General features: G+C 44.5%; 1 protein-coding gene across 1 annotated transcript in view; it reads left to right on the top strand.

Annotated features, from left to right (window-relative positions):
* The window catches only part of LOC135206151 (pseudouridylate synthase 7 homolog), a 44,746-nt gene extending 21,844 nt beyond the window's left edge, over nucleotides 1-22,902 (top strand). The window contains exons 11-16 of the mRNA XM_064237421.1: nucleotides 211-358; nucleotides 2,016-2,152; nucleotides 17,824-17,942; nucleotides 18,047-18,201; nucleotides 19,342-19,442; nucleotides 22,292-22,902. Coding sequence (XP_064093491.1) covers nucleotides 211-358; nucleotides 2,016-2,152; nucleotides 17,824-17,942; nucleotides 18,047-18,201; nucleotides 19,342-19,442; nucleotides 22,292-22,555 — 924 coding nt within the window. The 3' untranslated portion in view covers nucleotides 22,556-22,902. The remainder of the gene's footprint in view (nucleotides 1-210; nucleotides 359-2,015; nucleotides 2,153-17,823; nucleotides 17,943-18,046; nucleotides 18,202-19,341; nucleotides 19,443-22,291) is intronic.
* Nucleotides 22,903-25,948: the final 3,046 nt, after the last annotated feature.

Genomic DNA, 25,948 nt, shown 5'->3' with positions numbered 1-25,948 from the left:
CTCCCAGCGGCGGGAATGGGTACTACCACCTGGCCGCCCACTGCGTGTGCCGCGAGTTTGAAATTCTGTCGGACTTCGGAGAATACAGCTATATATATCTGCCAGGTAAGTATGAACAAACTTAATTGTATTATAACAATAACATATTTATTACTTAGATATTTTCTATAACTTGGGAAAGTATATTTATGAGTATGTTTTTCTTAACAGATTCCAAGAAATGTGCGGGTGTTGTATCTTCACGCTTATCAAAGCTTTATATGGAATAAAGTTGTGTCACGAAGGGTAGCAAAATACGGACTAAGTGTTTTGCCAGGTGATATTGTCAGAGCCCAAGACTCAGGAATGAGAACTGAAGGTTAGTCAGTTTTATATGTATATTGTACATAATTAGGTATGTAATCAGATGACAAAATCTGGCGATGATTGAAAGGTGCAGGTTTGATAAAAAGTTAGAACTGACCATATGTGTGATTCCGCCTGGCATGTAATTATTGGTGTTTCCAATAAAATATATTACAGTTGATGATATTAATAAAAAATAAAATTTTCTTATAACTACAAAGTATTGCTATTTTAGTGGCAACATTCATTGCCTTGTAATTGATTATTTTATGTATGTTGCTAGATGAGATAGAAAAGCTGAAAAAAATGGAAATTTCAAGATAAAACTGCAGTATACAAAAATGCATGATGTAAAATCGGGCTTATGAAGTAACCAATAAAAATAATATATACCTTAGGTTTAGTTAAAGTAATCGGTATTGTGTAATAAGAAAGTAATGATAATAGTAACCCATGGGTGCAAGCAGCAACTTGAGCTCATCTGCACAGATTTTTGAATTATGGGATAGATGAATCACTAAATTTTTTACTCTGAATGGCATCATCGTCCCCGTAGTTGTCTAAACCTTTGCACTATTAATGATGATGTGATATGGTTGTAAACACCTAATTAAAGGGACTTGAATGAGCTATAGTAGATTCACATCAACCGTGCATTTGATGTCTAGGCCAGTCCCTTACGACACTCCTGATTGGCTGTTGATAAGCCAATCACAGGGCCGGAAACTCTGGCTCTCTCGAGTTCACATAGGTAGGATGTATGTTCCTTCTCTCCTGAGGGATACTTTTGAAAGACATATCCTCCTACCCATGTGAACTCTTGAGAGAGACTGAGAGTTTCCAGCCCTGTGATTGGCTTTTCAATAGCCAATCAGGAGCGTTGTAAGGGACTAGCCTAGACATCAAATGCATGGTTTATGTGAATCTACTATAGCTTCGGTAGAGCCGGAACGCTTTTTGATAGTAGGAAAGACTTAGCCTCAGTTATAGTAGTTAGAACTACATTTAAGTTTGTCATAGTTACTGAGGCGGTCATTGTGGATACACTACCTGAGAATTTGGTCATGAAAGTTTATAAGAAAGTTGGGGTGTGACCTATAATGTTAGGCAGGGAGATGGTTGAGGGAGCTAAGATTAAGCCATCATGAACTGAGCAAGACCCTAGGCATAATTTTGCCACTTAATGGCCAGTGCAAAAGTTGATTCTTCATCCCTGACTAGAGCTGACTTAGGAAGACTCAAAAGAAGCTTAAGAATAGATAGAATTTCCTTTGCCCCTTCCTATTTCAGTTGATGACAATATTTGGCTCAAACAGACAATATAAGGCATGATCCTGCTTTTTATCAGGTGAGGAGCAGGAAGGTAGGAAGTATAAGAAACAGTTATAAAGGCCAATACTAATGTGACTGTACGGAATGTAAGCATTATCGAGTTTACAGAAGGTAGAGGAGAATCTACAGCATCATCATCAGTCTCCTGCTTTTATTGACAAGTCTGGAGGAAACTGGAATGGTTAATGAGATGTAGTGAGATTTGTATCAATAGTCACAGAATTTGTAAAGAGCTTTATTGCTGTAAGAAGTAAATTTAAACTATTGAGAACTTGCATGTATATTTTAATGAAATTTGGGCATATTTCCTGTAAATGTTTATGTGTTATTCACTACAGATCCTGTAGAACGGGATGAGGAGGATGAAGATAATGATGGTGATACAAATGATGCAGAAAAGGCAAAAAGTGGAATTGATATGTCCAATTTTCACATTTTGTCAGAAGAGGAGGCCAAAACAACACCCATAACAGATGTAAGTGTAAAGAAATTTCATTTGTTCTGATACAAATACAAACCATCGGTCCTTTACAATAGGAATGTAACTTGCGGCAGCTGGAACCGGTCGTAAGCTTCGAACAAGGGAGTTCGATAGTTAACTGCTTGTCCGACAGTCCGCGCACCACGCAACTGGGAGGTGAAGATCCACTTTGCTTTCGGCCATGCTGGTTGACAGACGTGTTCTCCACCTCTCTCTGCCTGCCTTTCGTCGTATGCTTTGTATCTTCTCAAACTTGGTTTGCTTTGTGTGTGTGTTAAAATACTGTAAGTACATGTGCTTTTGTATTTTATTATTAATTGTGATATGGATTCCCGTGAGCTGGAGACGTCCCCACACCCCCCCATCAGCCGCAGAGTTTGCCCTGGTGTGGAGGGCCATAAGTGTGGGGCCTTCCGCTCCTTCCCAGAAGTGGATCCTCATGAATTGTGTGCTCGGTGCCGAGGGCGCGAATGCTCTCGCGACGAGCCCTGTGATTTTTGTATATCTTGGTCGGAGGAGCAGTGGGTGCTATATGAGGGTAGAGGGAAGCGACGTAAGCCTGCCAGGGAGTCCTCAGTAGGTTCTCCGGTGACTCCCTTGGTCAAAGACACGTCATCTTCCTTCCTGCCGCCATCTCAGCTCCCGCGTATGGCTCCTTCCCCTTTTGGGGGGGTTTCTCGTTCTTTCTCTTCGCCCGATCCGTCGAGCGTAGAGGAGGGGGCGAGGTGCCCCGACATTCAACTGTACTCAGGGTCTTCTGTTCGTTCGGGGTGGGGCTTGTCACCCCGGGCGAGGGGGAAACCCCTTCCTGCTACCGACCTTTGCCTCCTCAGGTGCTCCTGCTGCGGGCGACGACCTCGGCCAGGTATGGTTCTCGCTGGGCCTCCAGGGGACACCGAGTGTTTGGGGGCTGTTGCATCACCTGGCGGGTGCTGCAACCCAGCACCTGAGCGGACAGAACAGCATCACATCCTTGTGTGACTGCATGAATGGATGAGTGAATGAGAGTGTGACTGGCTTCTCTTCCCCATCTTTTTATCCCCCTCTACCTGCGGGCAGAGGGACGAGGTAGTCACTACGCTGGAACAGGAGACCGATGCAGATAACCTACTCGACCGAGCTCCATCCTACCCCTTTCATTAGGGATAGGAGCGATTATCCACCACTTTCCCCAAGAAGGCTGGGTAAGTGGAAGCCAACAAGAGACAAACTCATGACTTCATATTGCCTCTTGCAATAGGAACAAGTTCTTGCTGGCTAGTTTGTTCATGAAACTTACCTGACAGATATATATATAGCTGTATTCTCCGAAGTCCGACAGAATTTCAAAACTCGCGGCACACGCAGTGGGCGGCCAGGTGGTAGTACCCATTCCCGCCGCTGGGAGGCGGATATCAGGAACCATTCCCATTTTCTATTCATATTTTTTTCTGTCGCCGGTCGGTAAACACCTGTTTACAGACCTCGCCCAGGATTTTTGGATTTGACTCGTTCTAAGTATCTGGATTGACTTTTGGTTTTGACTTTGGATTGTTGGATTGGCATACGCGATAGTGGACTGTTTTTTTATTTTGGATTGGCTTTTCTGTGAACGTGATGTCGGGATCAAGTTCAGTGAGCTTCAGAGTGTGTGTGAGGAGTGATTGCAAGGTGAGGCTACCGAAATCATCGGTAGACCCCCACACAGTATGTATGGGGTGTAGGGGGCATGTTTGTTTGTTGGATGATCGATGCATTGAATGCAAAAGTTTGACTGATGATGGATGGAAGGTGTATGAGTCCTATCGGTGTAAGTTGGAGCGCGATAGGATCAGGAGGTCTTCCTCCAAGAGCGGTTCTACGAAAGGTAAGGGAAGTAACATTTCTCCTATTTTAACACCAGTAGAATTTGCTTCACCTAATCCTGTGTTGTTGCCTGAGGGCCCTGGTTCTGTGTCTGGAGAAGGTAATGCCCTTTCTCTGATTCTAGAGTCGTTACGCACTCTAGAGTCCAAAGTGTTGGCCCTAGAAAACGGCTCAAGTAAAGTGTGTGATCGTGCCCCTAGTGTTGTGGAGGGGGCGTCAGATCGGCCCCATAATGCCTCTAGGCCTAGACCTCTGTCGGACTCCCAGGACTCAGGGAGTGGGCATGTCGAAAGCCGCAAGAGGGTTACGGGCGCTCCCCACCGATCTGGCGTCCCTTCGGCAGGACCTATTGCTACTTCCCAGGCTGCCAAGGAGCGTGCTCAGGCTCGCATCCTTAAGGACTGTTTTTCGTCCTCCGAGGCGCCCTCCCCGCGCAAGGGGTGGAGCGCTCGGAGAGACTCGCGTCCGTTGAAAAGGACTTTTCCGAGGGAGGACGCTTTACGTCCCCTCTCTCCGCTATCGTTGCGGTCTTCGCCTGCGTCGTATGACGCGTTTCCTCCACAGAAGAGAGGTAGGACGTCGTCCGAGGACGACGCTGAGAAGCGCTTCTCTCGCGCCTCGGAGAGGCAGGTTCCTGTAGGGCCTGTGAGAAGGAAGGAGGCGTCCCCTCGCCCCTCGTCTTCTCGCAGGCGCAGCCCTTCACCTCCTCTCGTTTCTTTTCTTCGCCAACGAAGAGTATTCTTGTGTCTCTTCAAGACCAATTGTCGGCGTTAATGGCTCAGAGACCTCGCCCAGACAGCAGTTGAGGCCTAAACATAGGAAGGACGCTAGACTGCCTGTCAAGAGGACGAGGCAGTCCCCTTCTCCGTCTCCTCGTTCGTCTCTGTCTCCGCTTGCTTCTCCTTCGGAGCTTCCTTGTTCTCGTTATGTGGGTAGGAAGTCTCGTGGACAGGACGCTTTTCTTCCCTCTCGACGTCCTGATCAGCCCGCGCGTCAGGACGCCTTTGAGGACGCTTTTGAAGACGCTCGGCAGGACGCTTTTGAAGACGCTCGTCGGGATGTTTTGCTTGACGCTTTGCCTGTTGAGAAGGCTTTCGAGAGCGCCCAGAAGGACGCTTTGAAAGCGAAAGCTGGACGCTTGAGCGGAAAGCGTAAGGACGCTCCTCGAGAGCGAGTAAGAGTAGCCTCTCTTGACGCTCAGCGCGGTCAAGAAGCTCTTCGTTCTTCGAGCTCTAAGGATCGACAGAAGGTCGGTTCGCTTTGAAGAGGCTGATATTAGTCATTCTCGAAAGCCTTTGTTGAAGGCTAGACCCGTTGGGTGCACGCCCTCTCCAGAGGTTCAATCTCCTTTGCCTCTTCGGGAGGAAGGAGAGCTTAGTAGTCGGCGGCGGACTCAGTTGAGGAGGAACAGCCGTCAGTCTCGTCGGTGTCCGATTACAAGGTGCTGGTTCGACTGTTACGCTCTTCTTTTGGTGAGAAGTTCCAGCCTGCAGCTCCCAAGTCTCCACCCTCTCAGTTTTCGTCATCGAAGTCGTGCAAGGTTCCGGAGTTTGTGGAGATGAAAACTTCTTTGTCCACTAAGAGAGCGTTCAAGAAGTTGCAGGATTGGATGGAACGTCGGAAGGATCAGGGCAAGTCGACTTTCGTCCCTTCCACCTTCAAGACTCAGTGGGAAAGGCGGCATCTGGTATGAGACCAAAGGAGAAGTAGGAGTTAAGATCCCGTCGTCTTCCCAAGGGGACTTTGCTAGTCTGGTCGATGCACAGAAGAGGTCTCTTTTATCGACCGCTAAGATTTCGTGGACGCCAACGGAGATTGACCATCACATGAAAGGTCTGTTAAGGACCCTGGAAGTCTTTAACTTTCTAGACTGGTGCTTGGGAGTCCTGGATCTTCAATCTAGGAGTCCTACTCGTTGAGTCTGGGGGAGCTGTCCAATGTGTTATCCTGCATGGACAAGGCCGTCAGGGATGGTTCGGAAGAGTTAGTGTCTCATTTCGGCACTGCTTTTCTCAAGAAGAGAGCGCTTTTCTGCAAATTTTTACAGCTAAGTCTGTTTTCTTCATCGCAGAAGCGGAGCTTCTCTTTGCACCTCTTTCGAGCCATCTCTTCCCCCAGGCTATGGTAAAGGACCTGGCAGTGAGCCTACAAGAGAAGGCTACCCAGGACCTCTTGGCCAGTCTTCAGTCAAGACGTCCCGCAGTCAGAGACGTCCCGCAGTCCCTACCACGTCGTCGTTTGGACGACCTCCTAGGAAGTTAAACCCTTTCGTGGCGCTCCTCCCTCGAGAGCTGCTCCTTGAGGGAGAGGGCTTGCAAGAGGAAGAGGTTCCTTCAAACCTAAATCCTCTAAGTGAGAAGGATAGTCCTTGCAGATGCCGGTCGGAGCCAGGCTAAAGTTCTTTGCGGGGGCGTGGAGAGAGAGAGATACAGATGCGTGGTCCCTCAAGATAGTGGAACAGGGGTACAAGATCCCCTTTGTGGACCCTCCTCCTCTATCCACAACTCCCAGAGATCTTTCCCCGCCATATCAAGGGGATAAAACATCGGGTTTCTTTTAGATCTTTTTAGATCAAATGATCAAGAAAAGAAGCGGTGGAGCAGGTCTTAGACCTGGGGTCACCAGGATATTACAACAGACTTTTCCTGGTACCAAAGCAGTCATCGGGGTGGCGTCCAGTCTTGGACGTAAGCAGTCTGAATCTTTTCATAGAAAAGAAAAAATTCAAGATGGAAACGCCTCAGTCGGTTCTAGGAGCTTTGTAAGACCGGGCGACTGGATGGTGTCCTTGGACCTACAGGACGCATACTTTCACGTGCCTATCCACCCTCTTTCAAGAAAGTTTCTGAGGTTCATGTTAAGGGACAAAGTTTGGCAATTCCAAGCCCTTTGTTTCGGTTTAAGCACGGCTCCGATGGTATTTACCATGCTCATGAAAAACGTAGCGAGATGGTTACATTCTGCAGGAATAAGAGTGTCCCTGTATCTCGACGATTGGCTTATCAGAGCATCGTCAGAAGAAAGGTGTCTGAAGGACCTTCACTTCACGTTAGCCTTGGCGAGGTCCCTGGGAGCTTCTGGTCAACCTCGAAAAGTCGCATCTGAACCCAAACACAGTCCATCGTGTATCTGGGGATTCAGATGGATTCAGTGGCTTTTTCGAGCGTTTCCGTCCCAGGAACGACAGCTGCAAGGCTTAGATAGAGTTTCGGCCTTCCTGGGGAAGGAAGCTTGCTCGGCGAGGGAGTGGATGAGTCTGCTGGGGACCATTTCCTCGCTGGAAAAGTTTGTTTCCTAGGAAGACTACACCTCAGGCCCCTCCAGTTTTTCTTAGCAGAAGAATGGAGAGTCAAAGAGGATCTGGATGCGACCTTATTGATCACCAAATCGGTGAAGAACCATCTAAGATGGTGGTTAGATCCTTGGAAGTTTCGAGAGGGGTTGTCCCTAAAGCTTCTGAGCCCCCGACCTAGTGTTGTTTTTCCGACGCCATCGGTGTCGGGATGGGGTAGCAACACTAGGAGGGGAGGAAGTGTCAGGCACCTGGAGGGGGGGAACAGGTGTCCTGGCACATCAATGTGAAGGAACTAGCGGCGTTTTCCTGGCGCTACAGTTCTTCCAGCAAAAGGTTGCAGAGAAAGTGGTCCAAGTCAACTCGGACAAACACCACAGCCCTTGCGTACCTAAGTAATCAGGGAGGTACACAACTCCCGTCCTCTATTTTACTTAGCGAGGGAGATTCTGCTGTGGGCAGATGCGAGACGGATCAGGATCCTGACGAGATTTATCGCAGGAGTCCAGAACGTCAGAGCAGACCTTTCTCAGCCGACAGGATCAGATCCTGCCGACGGAATGGACGTTGCACCAGGACGTCTGTCCGAGAGCTCTGGAGCTGTGGGGGCGTCCGTTAGTCGACCTATTTGCGACATCACGAAACGAAGAGGTTGCCTCTTTATTGCTCCCCTGTGTTGGATCCGTGGGGGGGGAAAGCAGTCGGTATAGACGCTCTGCTCTGGGACTGGAGAACCTAGACTTGTATGCCTTCCCGCCATTCAAGATCATGGGGGAAGTAGTAAGGAAGTTCGCGGCATCGGAGGGGACGAGGTTGACCCTGATCGCCCCGATGTGGCCCGCGAAGGAATGGTTCACGGAGGTAATGTCCTTCATCATAGACTTTCCGAGGACGTTGCCCTGGAGGAAAGATCTACTCAGACAGCCCCACTTCGCAAGATATCACCGAAACTCTCTCCGCTCTGGGTCTGACTGCGTTCAGACTATCGAAAAGTTGGCCAGAGCGAGAGGTTTTTCTAAAGCAGCTGCGAAGGCGATCGCCAACGCAAGGAGACTTCCTCGAGAGCTGTTTACCAGTCGAAGTGGGCTTCCTTCAGGGCATGGTGTAGAAAGGAGGGAATTTCCTCTTCCACTACCTCTGTGAGCCAGATAGCCGATTTCCTGCTATTTTTAAGAAATGTGCAGAAGCTGGCAGTCCCGACCATCAAGGGATATAAGAGTATGCTGTCAGCAGTCTTCCGACACAGAGGCCTAGACCTTACTGACAACAGAGATCTTCACGATCTCCTGAGATCATTTGAGACTTCCAAGATACCTCAGGCGAGGCCTCCTTCTTGAAACTTAGATTTAGTCCTTAGACTGTTGATGTCGAGTCCTTTCGAGCCTCTCCATGAAGCGTCTCTTAGGAACTTAACGAAGAAAGCTCTTTGTTCCGATACGTAATACAAACCATCGGTCCTTTAACAATAGGAAGTAGCTAGCGGCAGCTGGAACGGTCGTAAGCTTCGAACAAGGGGAGAACGGTAGTTAACTGCTTGTCCGACAGTCGCGCGCCGCGCGACTGGGAGGTAAACAAACCACTTTTGCTTTCGGCCGCGGGTGTGAAGGACGTGTTCGTCATCGCTCTCTGCCCGCTTCATCGTCGTATGCTTTGTTTATATTGTGTTTTCTACTAATGGTTTGTTTGACTTGAAAATGAAACTGTAAGTACACTGTTTTCATTTTCATTACTTAATTATGAACCAACATGGAGCTATCGCCGTAGATGCGGCGATTTCCTCTCTTTTCATGAATTGAACCCTTGAATTATGTCTCGGTGCCGAGGGCGGGCGCTCTCGCGCCGAGTCATGTATTTTGGGCGAAAGTGTGTAATTGAAAAATGTAAGTACTCTTTTCATTATATTTTTGCCCTGTGCGTTCGTTGCCGAGAGTGTGATTGCGCTCAGCACGAGCCTTTTATTTTGTATATAGAATGCAATGAAGTGGATTCGCAATTGCAATATTTCTTTTCATTTCATTTATTTATTTGCATGAAATTTAATTGGATCAATTTTCGTTCTTACCCGGGAATTGATCCTTACGATTATTTTATGTGAAAGTGAAATCGCAAGTGCAGTATTCTGTTTCATTTTCATATATATTTTATGATAGCATCATATTATTTGGATCAAGTTTCCGTTCTTACCCGGGAATTGATCTTTTCCCCTTTAAGTTCTATGAAGTGAATCGCAAGGGCAGTATTCTGTTTCATTTTCATATTACTTTTCACTGCTGTGCGGGGGTGGGTAGGGGAAGCGAAGGTCTGCCAGGAAGTCGTCGGAAAGCTCTCCCGCGACTCCCTTGGTATCCGATTCTTCGTCTTCCTTCCTGCCCCCCGCTCAGCTTCTTCGTTGTATTTTGTATTTGGGGTCTTCCTTGCGTTCGGGGTGGGGCATGTCTTCCCCCCGTGCGTGAGGGAACCCCTCTTACTAATCTATCTATGTTACCGCAGGTGCTACATCCGTGGGAGACGACCTTGGACAGGTATGGACCACCGCGGCGGCAGGGCGTGCCTAGCATCCACGGGTGCTGCTGCAAGCGTCTAGCGAGGTCTGGGGCGGTCTCCACTACTACCACGGCCGCTTATGCTGCTCCCCCCCACCTGGTCTACACTCCCCATGCTGTGTCGGTGACGCCGTCTGCCGCTACTAGGGCCGCCGCGCCGTACCGAGGGGGAGTTGCCGCCGCCGCCTGTTTTCTTCGTGTTGCCTGCCCCAGACTTCCGCTGTTTCCAGCAGCTCGCCCCTGGACCGGCCGCCAGTACCCAGGTTCCGCTGGCTGCGATGATTCTACGAGGATTCGCTGGCATGCCTTATCTGCACGCTGGGATGTGATTCCCGCTGTTGGCTTGGCTGTCCCTTCTGGGTCTACCGCTGCCGCTGTACCTGCCGCTGATGTGATTCCCGCTGTTGGCTTGGCTGTCCCTTCTGGGTCTAACCGCTGCCGCTGTTCCTGCCGCTCCTGAGCTGGTTGCTGTTCCTGTCGCTCCTGGTTCCTGAGCCTGTCCATGCTGGTCCTGCCCACGGTGTGTCTTCCCCAGTCCCAGGTCCTTCCGGACAGGTGCAGTCGGGCCGTGTTGCTTCGGCAATAGCCCCGGCTCCGGCCTGGATGGAGGACCTGACGACTGTCCTGCGTGAGCTGACGAGGAAGAGGAGAAGAGGAAGCTGTTGTCATCTTCGTCTTCATCGTCTGCTGCTGCCTCTTCCCCTTCGACTTCCAAGGCCCATAAGCCGAAGAAGAAGAAGGCTGCCTTCCCCCCTAAGAAGTCTCCTTCGGGAACTTCTAAGGGCCCGTCCCACCCCGGTGGGACGGGGGGTCCTCTGCTGGTCCTCCTGCTCTCTCGGGAGCGGGGCCCGTCTCCTTCCGTAAGGAAGAGATAGACGGGGACCAGAGGAGTATCGGTTAGCTCTGGTACTTCCTCGCCTGGTGCTAGCGGCGATGCCGCTACGTCAGGTTCCGGCTCGGTCTCTCGTTCGCGAGAGGATCCCGAGTGTAGTTCTCCCTCGGGAGACCGTGCAGCCAAGTTTCGGCGCCAGAGTTCGCTCGGCGCCAAGACGCGGCACGGAGCAGGAGGCTGGTGAGAGACGCTCAGGGTACTCTTGCCAGGCCAGCGGCCGCTCTTGCAGCGACCAGCTGGTAACCCGGGTTTCCCCCCTAAGAAGGCTCCTTCGGGACCTTCTAAGGGCCCCGTCTCGCTCCGGCGATTCGGGGAGCTCTTCTGCTGGTCCTCCTGCTCCCTCGGGAACAGGGCCCGTCTTTTCTTCTACCAAGGAGAAGAAGTCATTAAGCTGATTCGTCAGCATAATGACCTTGCGGAAGGATTGCCGCTCCCACCAGCAGAGCCCACGTCTCTGCTCGAGTCGTTTTGGGGCCCGAGAGGGAACCCAAACCGACGGTGGGTCTGCCGCGATCGGAGCTTGCCGATTCTGTCTCGAACCAGAGTCTCTCGTCTCCGGACAAGAAGGCTCTCTCAGTTCTGGCCGGTCGATCAAGCTACTTCCACCTCCTCTACTGCGACAGCGGCGTTTCTACGTGTCTTCGGACACCGTATTTAAATACTCCTTCGGTCCTCCTGAGAGGTTTCGACCTCGACGAGGACTGGAATGAGTCGGAGGACGGTATCGGCTCTCTCCTGTCAGGTGGGTCGATCAGCCCCACCCAGACGACGTTCACAGTGGCGGCAGACCCTTACCTACAGTGAGAGTTCGTAACCCTCCGCGTGAAAACGTTTTCTCCCTGAGATACGTTTTCCCAGACTCTGAGAGGCCATCGCCGCAAGGCGATGGCTGCTCCTACTCTTCTCCAACTGCTAGTTCCACTGGGAAGGCGAGCGAGTATCCAATTTCTTCCCCATTCCCTCTCTCCTTACGGCTACGAGGGAAAGGGGAGGGATCCTACGGAGATTTCTCTGTAGGATCCCACGTTCGGGACTGCGCTACCCCGGGGGACCTTCGGGTCCTACCCGACGTAAGCCCCGGTCGTTGAGGAGGAATCCTGCCCCATTCTCGATTTCTACGGGAATCGAGAGGACCACCAGCCGATATCGTTTGACGAATTCGGTGGGGGTTTCGCAGACTGCTTAGAATTCTACGGAATTTCTAGCGCATTCAGTGTGTTCGAGTTTTTTACGATCTCCAAACACTTGGGCGAGACCACGGTCCAAAGTGAGCGAGACGAGAATCCCCGATATGTTACACGATAATCGGGAACCTCGCCTATGCTCGAATTCCTGGAATTTCTAGCATTGGGAAGAGGACTGCTGCTGAAAGAAACTATCTCACAGTAGGCGACCAACCTGGAATAGAGAAGATCGGACGGGAATATCCAGTTTGGCTTGAACTATCGTCTTAGTATTCTGTTCACCATTGAAGCTTTCCTTCGAGGAAGACTTCTCCTTCACTCTCTTTGATAGAGATCGAAGGTGGTCGATCTCCAATCCTTATTTTGTTTTCTTGAAGGAAAGAATTTAGGATGGAGATCGTTGTTCAGAATCCTACAAATATACTACGTATATTAACCTCGCGACATGATTCTACTAAGCAGTTGAATTGTCCGAGGGGTAGGCGCATATCCTAGTTAATCTACGGATTGCGACTTATAAGACAGTATTCTAATTGAACTGCAACTCGGGGTTGCCTGCAACCTCCCAGGAGTTTTTCAGTTTCAATTTTATATACTTACGGTTTTGTCACGACAACACCATTTCAACTTTTATATTTACCGAAATTCGTTTCGCCTAAATATAATTGCTCGAGCATATCTTTTATGCTCGGTAGTTCTAGCCGAACGCATTCCTTCGTGGAATAATAGATTACCTGGCAACTCAGGATGACGAGTCAGCGAGAGCTCAGGCTCAACTACTGCGTATTGAACTGCCTGATAGCAGCTCAGTATCAGCTGGGCCTCCGAGATGCACGGTCATGTAGTTCTCTCTCTCCCCTGCTTTGATTGACTACCGAAAACCGTATCTCTGCCCAACAATCATGGACTTAGTCTCTGATTAACGGGGATTCTCGCAATAATGAAGGACCATCTACTGCTGTGACGCTAGATTCCATCGCCTTCGACATTGCGAGAAATTTTCAACAGAGATATCTCTTGGACTCTTTCATCTTTCTGTTTACCGCACGGTAACAGAAGTCTGTACAAGTCTCCCGCTGCATCGCACTGCGATAATGCGAATGATTTGCAGACATCTGAGTTTGTCTTCAAAATATCTCGTATTCGTAGGTGTACAATTGTTCATTGTTCAACCCGAATTACAGGATGTGTCAGAAGACATGCCTACTCTCCGACCTGACAGCTCTACTTCCATGTTCAGCCCATGAGAAGCAGTTCTTCAGGCGGCTTTCCCCTGTGTTTTCATTACTGAAGAATGCCCCGCTTTCATTGCAACTACGACTTCTCACCGGACAGCAATGAAACAGCGGTTAGCGTTTTCAGTCATTTGTAAGCACAGGTTATGAATCTGAGAATCCTTCTCTCGATTCATCTGTGAAGACGTAGGTTGCATTCAATATCTACCTTCGTCTTCAACGGTACATAGGGTTGTTTCTCCTTAGCTGAGATTCAACAACCATGAGATGTTTTACCTTCAGGGACCTTGGTCTCTAGAAGGCAATTGACTTTCGCCTGTTGGGCACATGCCTTAAGAGAAATCATCACCTCGCTGTCCGGCATTGGTGACAAACAAATACATTATTGTTTGGTCTCTCGGCATAACCCTTTAAAGGCGAAGGTCACGTGACTTACTCGGATGCTTTGGACAACTTGCCTCCTACCGAACGCAGTCAGTCGGCAGCTGTCAGAGCGCCCGAGTCAGTTACGAACTACGCTGTTGACTTAGTTCGGTTGTTACAGAGCAATCATTACTTCGTTTTAATAGCTTGTCACAGTACCTATACCATCGACACCCACCATGGAGTGTCGGTGTCCTATCCACTACCGAGAACTTCGCTGCATGGGGATAGGAGGATGCGAGAGACTTCGTGGCAAACGGACAGACCAGTATGGGTACTGGACATCACCGAAGTAGAGAAGAGGGATAGGTCATGCGACTATTTCCTTCTTTTCCTCTGAGGAACTGCATGACTTCTCCTGCGAAGTCAAGCATCCAGGGGATGGGGATCCGTGACGCTCGATTTCGTACCGAACTTCGTAGCGAAGACTCAGAACCCTTCGGTCCCTGACGATTGGTTCGAGTCGTTCACAATCCCCTCCCTAATGGACTTCACCGCCTCGATGCGAAGGAGATGCTGCCTGTCCGCAAGAACTTCTCCGTGGCGCAGGTACTGAAGGCAGGGGTCTGGTCCAACCAGACCACATGCCCTTCCTTCTACCTTCGGGATATTGCCCACAGGTCCTTGGATCTTTTTTCCTTGGGACCCGTGGTGGCTGCTCAACACGTTGTGTAGCGAACCCCAGACCCTCGCAGGCTGAACAGCATCGAGTCCTGGTGTGACCGTAAGAATGGATGAGTGAATGAGAGTGTGACTGGCTCCTCTTCCCATCTTTTTTCTTTCCCCTCTACCTGTGGTTAGAGGGACACGGTCGTCACCCTGCTGGACTAAGGACAAGATGCAGGTGAGCTACTCAACAGAGCCCATCCTATCCCTTTCACTAGGGATAGGAGCGTAATATCCAACTTCCTCCAACAACGGGGGAGGAAGTGGATGCCAGCTTGAGACAACCCATACTTTATGTTGCCTCTTGCAAACAGGAACAAGTTCTTGCTTGCTGGTACGAAGAGATACGCTTGCCTCTCTCTTAGTACTCGGCCCAGAGGTCTGACCATTGATCTGCGTGCACACCCCGATCAATCGGACAGAGGCTTGGATCCCTCCCTCGCTCTTACGACCAGGGAGGCATTCCAGGGATGGACGAACACCAGTCTGTTCATCAAAAGACTCAGATTCCTCCCACCAAGAAGTGAGTCTTCCTATTGTTAAAGGACCGATGGTTTGTATTACGTATCGGAACAAATGACAATTTGTCGAAAATTGCATTTTTCCTAACTATACAAACCTGAGGTCCTTTACATATAGTCCCTCCTCATGCCACCCCTCACTCTGCGTATTTTGCATGGGCCAAAAGCAAAAGTGATTTGTTTACGCCGCGCGACTGTCAGACAAGCAGTTAACTACCGTTCTCCCTTGTTCGAAGCTTACGACCGTTCCAGCTGCCGCTAGCCTACTTCCTATTTGTTTTTTTTAAAGGACCTCAGGTTTTGGTTATAGTTAGGAAAAAAAATGCAATTTTCGACAAATTGTCATTTTCCTAACTGCTCTGGCGACGGCGAAGAGAGTTAGCGAAATTCAAGCCATTTGTAAGCGAGTGGGCTTCAAAGGTGACAATGCGGTCTGCTCTTTGAGTCCCACTTTCTTAGCAAAGAATGAAAACCCGTCTAACCCTTGGCCAAGGAGCTTTGAAATCAAGGGTATGACAAGCCTTGTGGGCCAAGAACCTGAAAGGAGGTATGAGGTCCCTCAGATAATCTGTGGTGTTCGGTTAAACGGCCCGATATACCATTATCCAAGAATGCTTTGGCGTTCTTTCTGAGGGACGTGATTAAGGAGGCTCATTCGTCTTACCAGAAGACCGATTTGAGCCTCTTGCGAGTGAAAGCTCACGAGGTCAGAGCTGTCGCAACCTCGCTTGCCTTCCAAAGGAACATGTCGATCAAGGACATCCTTGACGCCACCTTTTGGAGGAGCAATTCAGTATTCGCCTCACACTACTTGAGAGATGTGAGAACGATATACGAGGATGTTGTTCTCTTGGGCCATACGTTTCTGCAGACACAGTCTTGGGGGCTGAAGGTAGCTCTCTCCCTATCCCTTAGTTAGGTTTAGGTTAGTTTTTAGTTGTTGTGTTCTTTGGTTGTGGCGAGTCTTTGGTGAAGACCTCCCATCTCTTAGCTTAGTGTTCAGGGGGTCTTGGATAGTTGGTCAGGTGGTGGTCAGTTGCTTCGTTGCCCTCATATGTATGGCTCTATGCTCTTGTCACGTTGAGGTCACGTCCCAGTTGACAGAGCATCCAGAGCGCACCAGCACTACAGGTCTCCACCTGGCTGGCAGCTCTGATTAAGCACAAGCAGGCTTAAGTGACAGTAATCACAGAGTCTACTTTGCTAACAGGTGAGGAACCAAGGTGTACATCATCTACTTAATTTAAGTTTCCTACAAATCCTATTCTGTCTCTTCCCACCATCCGAAGGTGGGATTCAGCTATATATATATCTGTCAGGTAAGTTTCATGAACAAAATGTTATTGATATAATACAATTAAGTTTGTTCATACTTACCTGGCAGATATATATAATTAAGTGCCCACCCACCTCCCCTCAGGAGACAGTGGCACTGATAAAATATGAATAGAAAATGGGAATGGTTCCTGATATCCGCCTCCCAGCGGCGGAATGGGTACTACCACCTGGCCGCCCCACTGCGTGTGCCGCGAGTTTTGAAATTCTGTCGGACTTCGGAGAATACAGCTATATATATATCTGCCAGGTAAGTATGAACAAACTTAATTGTATTATAACAATAACATTTTTAAGAGGTACGCTGGCCTCCCTCTTATTACTTGGGTCCAGAGGTCTGACCATTGATCCTGCGGTACATACCCTGATCATTGGGCAGAGGCTAGGATCCCTCCCTCTGCTCTTACGACCAGAGAGGGAACCAGGTTGGACGAACACCAGTCGGTTCATTGACTCAGATTCCACCCACCAAGAAGTGAGTCTTCCTATTGTTAAAGGACCGATGGTTTGTATTGCGTATCGGAACAAATAACAATTTGTTGAAAATTGTATTTTTCCTAACTATACAAACCTGAGGTCTTTTACACATAGTCCCACCTCATGCCACCCCTCACTCTATGTTTTCCTGGGCCTAAAGCAAAGTGAATCTTCACCTCCCAGTCGCGCGGTGCGCCGACTGTCGGACAAGCAGTTAACTAACGAACTCCCTTGTTCAAAGCTTATGACCGGTTCCAGCTGCCGCAAGTTACATTCTTATTGGTAAAGGACCTCAGGTTTGCATAGTGAGGAAAAATACAATTTTCGACAAATTGTTATTTTTTGCCATGTTGCTCTTGAACATGTCATATGTTGACCTTGCTACTGGTTAGAAAGTAAGGATCTTGCTTCAGGTTCAGTCTAAAGGTATAGCATTAATGACCTGGAGGCCCTGCACAGGAATGCTGAAGTATTCTGATCAGTTGATTATGGCATAGCATAATGAACACTGATTGCAATATAACATTGTATAACTTACAAGGTGTAAAACTGTTATAGCATAACACAGACATCCAGCAGTAATGTAAGGACAGAAATCTTCTCTCAAAGGAAAGTGTAGGAAAATTATTATTTTAGCGAAGTGAAATACAACTCCAAGGCGGTTGAAGAAAGACTGGTGCATCATGAGTTTCCAAGCCTGGTGAGTGACCAACATCCACCTCATATACACGAGTTGCCAGATGCCATAGATTCCTTGCATTACAATTTTTTATTGTTTTTTACTGGTTTCCAGCTGGCGCTAGAAGATTATCTTATTGTTAAGACCTCAGGTTTGTTAGCTATGAAAAATACAAATTTATAAAAGAAATTGGCATCTCTTGATAAACAATTTGGCTTACTGAGCAAAAATGGGACATGGAAAGCTAGCAGCAAAATTCTAAATGCTAAGAAAATAATAGTTAATCCCATTTATATGTTACATGTAATGCAAGAAAAAGACACTGGAAACCAATAGAAAAAAAAAAAAAAGTATCCCAACGAGACTCATGAGATGCTAATGACAAACATTTCTAACTAGTGAGACTTTTGCAGCTAGGGCGACTGAAGCATGAGACAGTACAAACATACCCTGTATGTTGGATAATGATTGTGCATTGTCTAGGACATTTGAAGACCATGAATATAGGCAATATGAAGATGAGGTTGGGTGAAGCTACAGATTGAACAGTTGAACTTACATTATTTCTTCTAGGTACTGTTACCATTACCTGGACATCGCATAGAGTTTCCTCAGAATGAAGTAAAAGACTGGTACATTGAATTATTGGAAGCTGATGGACTCTCCATTTCAGATTTAAGGCATCGTGTTAAGTAAGTATAATGTTGAGCTCTTTTATAAATTTTATGCATCATCTTGAAAATAATGCTAAATACACAGTGATATTGTAATGCAATTTGACTTTCTTCATTTTAAGGTGCTATTCAGTCATTGGAAGTTATCGTCGCCTAATTGTTCAACCTTCTGAAGTCAACAGTATGATAGCATATTATGATGACCCTACAAAACCATTAATTCAGTCTGATATGGACAAATTATCATCGGATTCTGTTGATGAAAATTTGTTGAAAGGTTTGTATCCTGTGTGTTTTAATTTTAGAAATTGGTCAGCATGAATTGCCCTCTTTTTTTTTTCTTTTTTTTAAATAATATATTAATTTTATAATTCTTGCTTTTTATATATTTCAACCATGAATATTTTACAAAAAAAAACCTTCATGACCCTATTTCAACCATGAATATTTTTTAAAAAGCCTTTGTAACCCAATCCCTTGTATGTAGAGAATGCAGGTCAATGCTAACAGTTTAACATATTTATGTGAATGTTCAGACTGCAATCAACAGTGAACTTAAACTTTTGGTAATAATACAGATAAGGAGATTTTGTTCGAATTTTCAAGATTCAGCATATCCAAGTACTGGTATTAGATTTTTGAAAATCTTGTTGATTATTTAACATTTTAATTATATTATTAATGACAACCTTAGGCCAGTCCTTTGAGAGTTAGTTTTTATAGTCAGCTGGGTTCTTAGACTTCCTAATGATAATAGCAATAAAAGTAATCTACTGCTTTTTAACCCATCCCTTATTCATCTTCTCATTAACTGCAACAAATGAAGTCTTGTAAGATTATGAGTTTTTCTCTCATCTTAATTGTTAGTCGATGCCTTCTCTGCAACTCACTGTATAAGACTTCTTTGTTCTTGGGTCTTCTACTACTAAAAGTAATCCAGAGACTCACAAGGGTCTTGCTTTCTTGAGTCATATAGTCCCTAAGTGCTCCTAGAGCTTTAAGGTACTCAAAATCAAGCTGAGATTTTTATCTTGGCCCTCCCTAAATTGCAGTTTGGGCACAGTATGATTGATGAGACTGATGAAAAAGTTTTCATAAAATAAAACAATAAAAATTTCGTACAAAATTATTGACCATATTCTGCATAGTTTCTTCCCATCACTTCATTTTCCACTGATTTGCATTTAGCCCACATGAACTGTAAGGAGTATTTTTGTACCCAACCATAGTGAGAGTGCATGATTGCTGTTATGTTAGAAAACACAATATGGTGTGTGTGTGTGTCTGGGAACATTTGAAGCTGTGAATGCAAGCAAACTATGAGTGAAAGGTGTTTATTAAAGGTTTGTTATAGATATGCTTATTCAAAAAATCAATTTTTGATATATCACTATATGAATTTGTCTTTCCCTAACAGAAGGCAAAAATAAGGCAGTTCTTATTGACATGACACTTCCTGCTTCATCATATGCCACAATGGCTATGCGAGAACTCCTGAAGATGGATACCTCCTCTGCAGTGAGTAGTACTTGATTAACAGTTGAAGATAATTGTGATTAAAAAAAATTTTTCAAGACAAAAGTTTGCCCTTCATACTGGAAAAACTTGTAATCCCAGATAAAATTGGTGCATTTGTCATTGTGAAATTTTATCTGTAACATAATTTGGCTCTCAGAGTAATATCTTAAAAAAAAAAGAAGATATATATATATATATATATATATATATATATATATATATATATATTATATATATATATATATTATTTATTTAGTTTTTTTTTTTTTTTTCACACACAACCCCATCAATGTACATATGCTTTCTGGTGGTCAGCAGTTCCTTCAGACACTGGACAATAATTTTTGTCACCCAGCTGGTATTTCAGCAAGTTGAGTTATAAAATTCATTATAACATTAGTATTGACTTTTAGGATTGCTCCAATCCTTGACAAAAGGGTGAATTGGTTTCACCAGCAAAGACACTTGGAACTTTAAAAAAAATTTTTTTTACAAAGAGCGTTATGTGAAATTATCCCATTTTTGTCATTACTAATGGTGTTTCACTAGATTTTCCCCTCCTCTGGGGTTCGACTTCTAATGGGTTTTCTCTACTTTTCTGTTCTGTGAATTTTCCATTTAAATACCCAAACCTCTGTTTATGTCCTTCCCATGTTTTTCTGGGCTTTTTCCACTGGTCTTCAGCTAGTCACTTCCATACATAGTCTCTTGAGTAAATGCTCTCTCCCTCCTTTCCCTTCATCACAACCCAAATCACTGTAATCTTGTAGATGTCTTGCATTTTTCATTATCTGGACACTACATATCTTTGACCACCTAATTTGTAATATGATCCTCCTGTTTCAAACATGAATTTTAGAAAGTGGGAGTCATATGTTCATAAATCTCCACTTTCTTACTAAGTATTCTCATCATTTGTGTAATGTAGTACAAGCCTACACATAAACATTTGCTTTTTACCTTTGGGATAAGCTCATTTGCCCATTGCTTAGTAATCTGTTCCCATGTCATCCATGCTGCTGATGGTTTAAAATGGTGATGGGTGCAAAGAAACTTTGTGTTAACACTGAACAAAATGGTGTAGCAAATTGGTCCAAGCTGAAAAAGGTATAAGCCTGAAAGACCATCTTCATTGGCCTACAATCAATATGTTTTACAAATTTTTAAACTTGGTGGTTTATGTAGTTTGTAGGAGAGGGATGCAGCTCTTGGTGAACTTACTGTACTTGATAATCCTTAATTGAGGGAGAATTACATTTGTCCACCCTCTTGGACTTATTTTTCTTCTAGGAATTCCAGATCAGTACATTATTGAAGAAATTAATTTTGTTCCAGTCAGAGAACTCTGTAAAAGTTAAGGAGGTTTTCAACTTGGAAGATAGTTACTGGAACCTGTATTTGTTGAAGATAGTTACTGGAACCTATATTTATTGCATTTTCAATAATTAGACAGTCAGTGAATAAAGTTACTCCTATCACTTGGAAAAATGACTTTGGTGTTTATAGTATATTATACATTAGAGCATCATCAATTGACTTCTGTATGTTGATTTTTTTAGCTACAGGAGTTGCATAAAAGTAGACAAATAAAGTAATCATGATTATTTCTAAGCTCGCCCCTTTTGAAAGTTTTTTTACCTCGATTAAATACTGTTTAAGTATGTAAAAAAACTGTAATCTAACTTTTACACTGATATTCTTTCTTTTTACAACACAACTCAGATAATTAGGTACAAGATTTGTTTTTTGTTTGTTTTTGTATGGTGTTTGTACGTTGCATGGAACCAGTGGTTATTCAGCAACGGGACCAACGGCTTTACGTGACTTCCGAACCACGTCGAGAGTGAACTTCTATCACCAGAAATACACATGTCTCACTCCTCAGTGGAATTGCCGAGAATTGAACTCGCGACCACCGAGGTGGGACGCCAACACCATACCAACCACGCCACTGAGGCGCTAGATTTGTTTTGGGTTCATGAATTATATTAAAAACCATACGGTAATGTGATGGATGGCCAAAATGCTAGTGTAAAGTTTTTGGTCACAAGATCAGAGCTCTACCTTTTTTTATTATCAACATAACAAAGATGTTATCATACATTTTGGTAGCTATGTGGGGGTGCCAAAGGTAGGTCATGTCTCCTACAAAGTTTTTTCTCAGGATTGTCATAACATGTTGCCTTTCACTCCATAACAGTTGTTTAGACTTTGTAATGGATTATGGGCGTTGAATCTATGAGAGTACCATTTCAACGCCTGTTACTTTTAATGACCAAGTTACTTGCTGTCTCTCACCAGCATACCCCTAACTTGAGTAGGAGAATGATGGGGCATGATGCTTATATCAACTCTAGCTCCAAACTGATACTTCAGTTGTCAGGAAAATATCAGGGGCTGTGACAATCTTCCCTCCAATGTGGAGATCAGGGCACTTATAAGCAAAGGACTTTTGAAATAAATATAATTTAACAGAATCAATTATTTGCATAAAACCCATGAACTAGGTAGACAGCCAGTATTCCTGATGGTCCTAGCTGTCCAGTGCAAACATCACTTGTGAGGTCCTTTTCCTTTGGAGTATTTTTGTCTGGGAAATATTTGGAGTATTTTTGTCTGGGAAATATTTTGACAAACAGAATGGGTCTGTATGTGAAAAAAATCAGTTGTTTATAAAAAGTTGTTTTTTTAACATTTCAACTTTGTGTAAGGTTTATGTATTAGGAACTTGAGCAGATATAAAGTATTTTATTCTTTCAAAGATAATAGTAATACAGAAATTACTGTATAATATATTGTGTTTCTATGTCTTATACATGCCTCTTATAGAGTTTTTCTCATTGCTTTAGTTTCAGGCCACATTAAACACAGTGAGTCAATCATCTGAATCAAAGGCAGAATCACGGACTAAGCTTGAAGAAGGGAATTATATTAGACACAAGCGTCATGGTGATAGAAAAGATGAAAATGAGCAACACAATAAGCCAAAATTTCATCATGGTCAGAAAAAACATAAATTTAGTGGACGTGGTAGAGGACAAAAGAGGCCATGGAAGGGATCCCATGGTAAAGGTGGGAAGAGAGGAAAATTTTCAGGTCATTTCAAATCTTAGAGGTCTTTAACTAGTGTGATAAGAAAGGCTGTTTTAATTGTTTGTTACAGTTTATTTTTATAGTTTTATGCAGTTGTTAATCTCTATATACTTTATAGAGAGCAATTCTGTTTAAATGCCAATAATTTTGATGAATTAAAACTCTTTAGTGTCATAAATTTTGCAAAGTGAAGCAATGTTTACCATTAGAGATTTTGCAGTGCTTCTTGAGAGCAAACTTACATCACACAAACCTTTCAGTAAATTATAAACTTGATAACATTTAAATAAATTATACTCTTACCTGTTATATAATTCTTGGGCAGTATCATGGCAACTACATCTTCTGGAATAAATGTTGCATCCCATTTTTGTATGACATGAGTCCTCAAGCTGAAGGGCCAACTTGGTAAATATGTAGTTCCTCTTATATATTTGGTAACTATTTTGGATAATAGCAAGAGAATGTTTTGCTAATTGAGTGTTATGAAAAAGTTATATATAGAGTTACACAGATTCAATATGTAGAGGTATACAGCTCAAATAAACACCAAAATACAAAAATGTTCCTACATGTATACAAACCTTTGGTCTGCATATGGATTTACTTTCAGTGCAAGCTGGAATTGGCTGTTTAACTTGAATCAAGGTGGTTATTGGGGAGGAAGCCCCGCCATCCATTTGGTTCACATTCATGTAGCGAAACAGAGTTATCCAGCACTTACAACATTATAGGAAATTATTGGTGTATAAGAACTCAGACTAATTTGTCACTTAGTGAATTATAGAACACACCCTCAAAATCTGGAAGGGTAGACATCTTTTTTCCTCGCTCTTGGTGAGGAACAGCTGTTGAAGTTTTGAATTTTGGCCTAGCCTAACTCCTTTCTTTCTCTATAAAAATGAATAATCTACCCACCTGTACGCTTTCTCCAACTCCAGTACACTTCTGAAATCACCTTAAAACACCAGCACCACAAGACTTACGACCCAAAAAACAACTCCTACCAGACAGAGAGCTCTCCCCACCCTACCAACCACACACCACAACACGTGCTTTCTACTGCCCCGTGTTATTGTTTACATCCTGCCGACGCCGCCGCCATCTTGTCTATGACGTCACAGCCTATGACGTCACAACACAACTTAAATACATCAACAGACACCTTCTAGAATCTACCACATGTTGTCTATATATAGGACACCCACCCCATATTTCTTCAACAATGCATAAAATACCCATAACAATTATACAATATATAATCACACTTATCTATACCCATAACAATTATACAAATATAATATCACACTTATCTCTTTCTCCCTCCCTCCGACTGTTTCCTAACCTAGTATTCCCCTCTTAATTTCCTTCGTCCTCCAACTCTTTACCCTCTACATAATTTCTAATACATTCCCCTGAAACTCCTGCTTTAGAGTTTAATACATCAGCCACTTGCTCCTTTCCTTTTATCCATCTCACCTCCTTTATTTCCCGGATTCAATGGTTTCCCTTATTGCAGCAATATCTATTTTTAATCTCTTGCTACTTACACCAGTGCTCGATTTGATGGCGGTCATTAGTGTTTTACTATCAGTGTTAACCAAGGCTTCTAAATTTCTCCCTCCCTACTACCTCTTCCCACAAATGCTTGAAATATATCAATCCTTCTACAGCTTCCCCAACACTCAGGGCTTCAGCCTCAATGGTGGATTTTGCCACTCTCCTGGATTTCCTAGACTTCCACCATATGGGACTTCTCCTCTTCCCATCTGTCAAAGAAATAATATAACCCAGTTGAGTATGGCCATCTTCTATGTTTCCAAATGAAGCGTCTGCATAGGCTTCCCAATAAACCCTTTCTTCTTCCATCTCACTTATTGTAAACTTTCGCCCCATCATGCTCTTAGTTTTTCTCACAATTTTAATAAGTTTCTTCATATCCTGAGTTGTTCCTTCTTTAAATGCTTTACTTAATTCGCTAATATCATATGATATTTCTGGCATCGGTGTAGTGATACCCAATTCAGCTGTCCTACCACTGATCTGTACTCTGTTAACTCTTTTTGTTCTAGCACTCTATTACCCGTATATCTTCTAGCCTCTGGTTCTCTTATGGAATTTATATACTGCCACTGATTAAGGGAAAATCTATTCTCCTTCTGCTCTATTACTACTCCTATATACTTGAACCTTTTACTCTCTTGTTCTCCTACTTGCAATTTCCCTTTCAATCTCCCAATCGTTTCCTTTAAGAATCCTTCAGTTCCTCCGTAGCAAAAATCATCTACGTGTGTACACAAAATGCCTTCCAATTTATTGTTCTTTTTCCAAAAGAATATATTAGGTTCTAGTCTACTTCTCACCTTGAAGCTCCTTCACTACTTTCACCACTTTACAATACCATGCTTTTGCTGCATCCTTGAGCCCATAGACTGTTTTTCTTCAACTTCCATAATCCCCTCCAACCATCTTCCCTTGGTGGCTTCAAGTACACTTCTCTTTGTATCTCGTCACCTTGTAAATATGCAGTTTTGACATCCAATGTATAACAATTCCAATTTTTCACCTTTATTATGGTTAGACAGAATTTTAAAATTTCAGCATTGCATGTGGGAGCATCCTTTTCCCACTCAGCCATTTCTTCTTCAAACCCTCTAGCTACCAATCTTGCTTTACATATCCTTTCCCCCCCTTTTATCTTTTCAGTTACTATCCATCTTGTAGATATAGCTTTTTGTCCAACATCATTTACCTCCTCATATACCTGGTTATCTCTCCAACTTAGAAGTTCTTTTTCTTTAGCTTCCATTATGCTTCTATTTTCAAATCCCAGCAACACCTCCTCTTCATCTTCAATTTTTTCTACCTGACTATAATCCCTCAAGTTAACCCACCCTTTGTCACCTGACTGTGAGTCTCGTATATTGTACGAATCAGCCCATAGCTTGGCTTGATCTTTTCCTGCAAGACCTAAAATAGTCCATTCTTCTACTTGTCCTGTATCATTGTTTATAGCCCTAACTCTATTTCCCTTTTTGAATTTTGGTATCTCTTCCATTAACTCGCTTTCTATTGACCCACTTTGCCCGTTATCTTCCACTGTTTCCTCTATCACCTCTCTTTCTATAGTCTCCTTCTGTGTCTGCATTCCTTCTCTCACCCATTATCTCCTCTCCTTCCAGCCAATCTACTTTCCCTTCATTTGGGCCATCTGACCTACCTTTCACCCCATGGGATTTATCTATTCTAGCCGATATCTCTTCTGTATCTGGTGATCGTCGTTTGAATCCTTGTCACATGTATCCTAGCTACTTCTCTTAAAGAATCCCCATGTTTGACTATTTATTGTTTTCCCCGATACTCCCACTACCTGAGCAGATCCTCTCCATTCATTTTCATTTTCCCTCTTATAG

This window comes from Macrobrachium nipponense, chromosome 29 (assembly GCF_015104395.2).
Source record: "Macrobrachium nipponense isolate FS-2020 chromosome 29, ASM1510439v2, whole genome shotgun sequence".
NCBI lineage: Eukaryota > Metazoa > Arthropoda > Malacostraca > Decapoda > Palaemonidae > Macrobrachium > Macrobrachium nipponense.
Note: the sequence above shows the minus strand (reverse complement) of the source record. Positions and strands in the feature narration are given on the sequence as shown.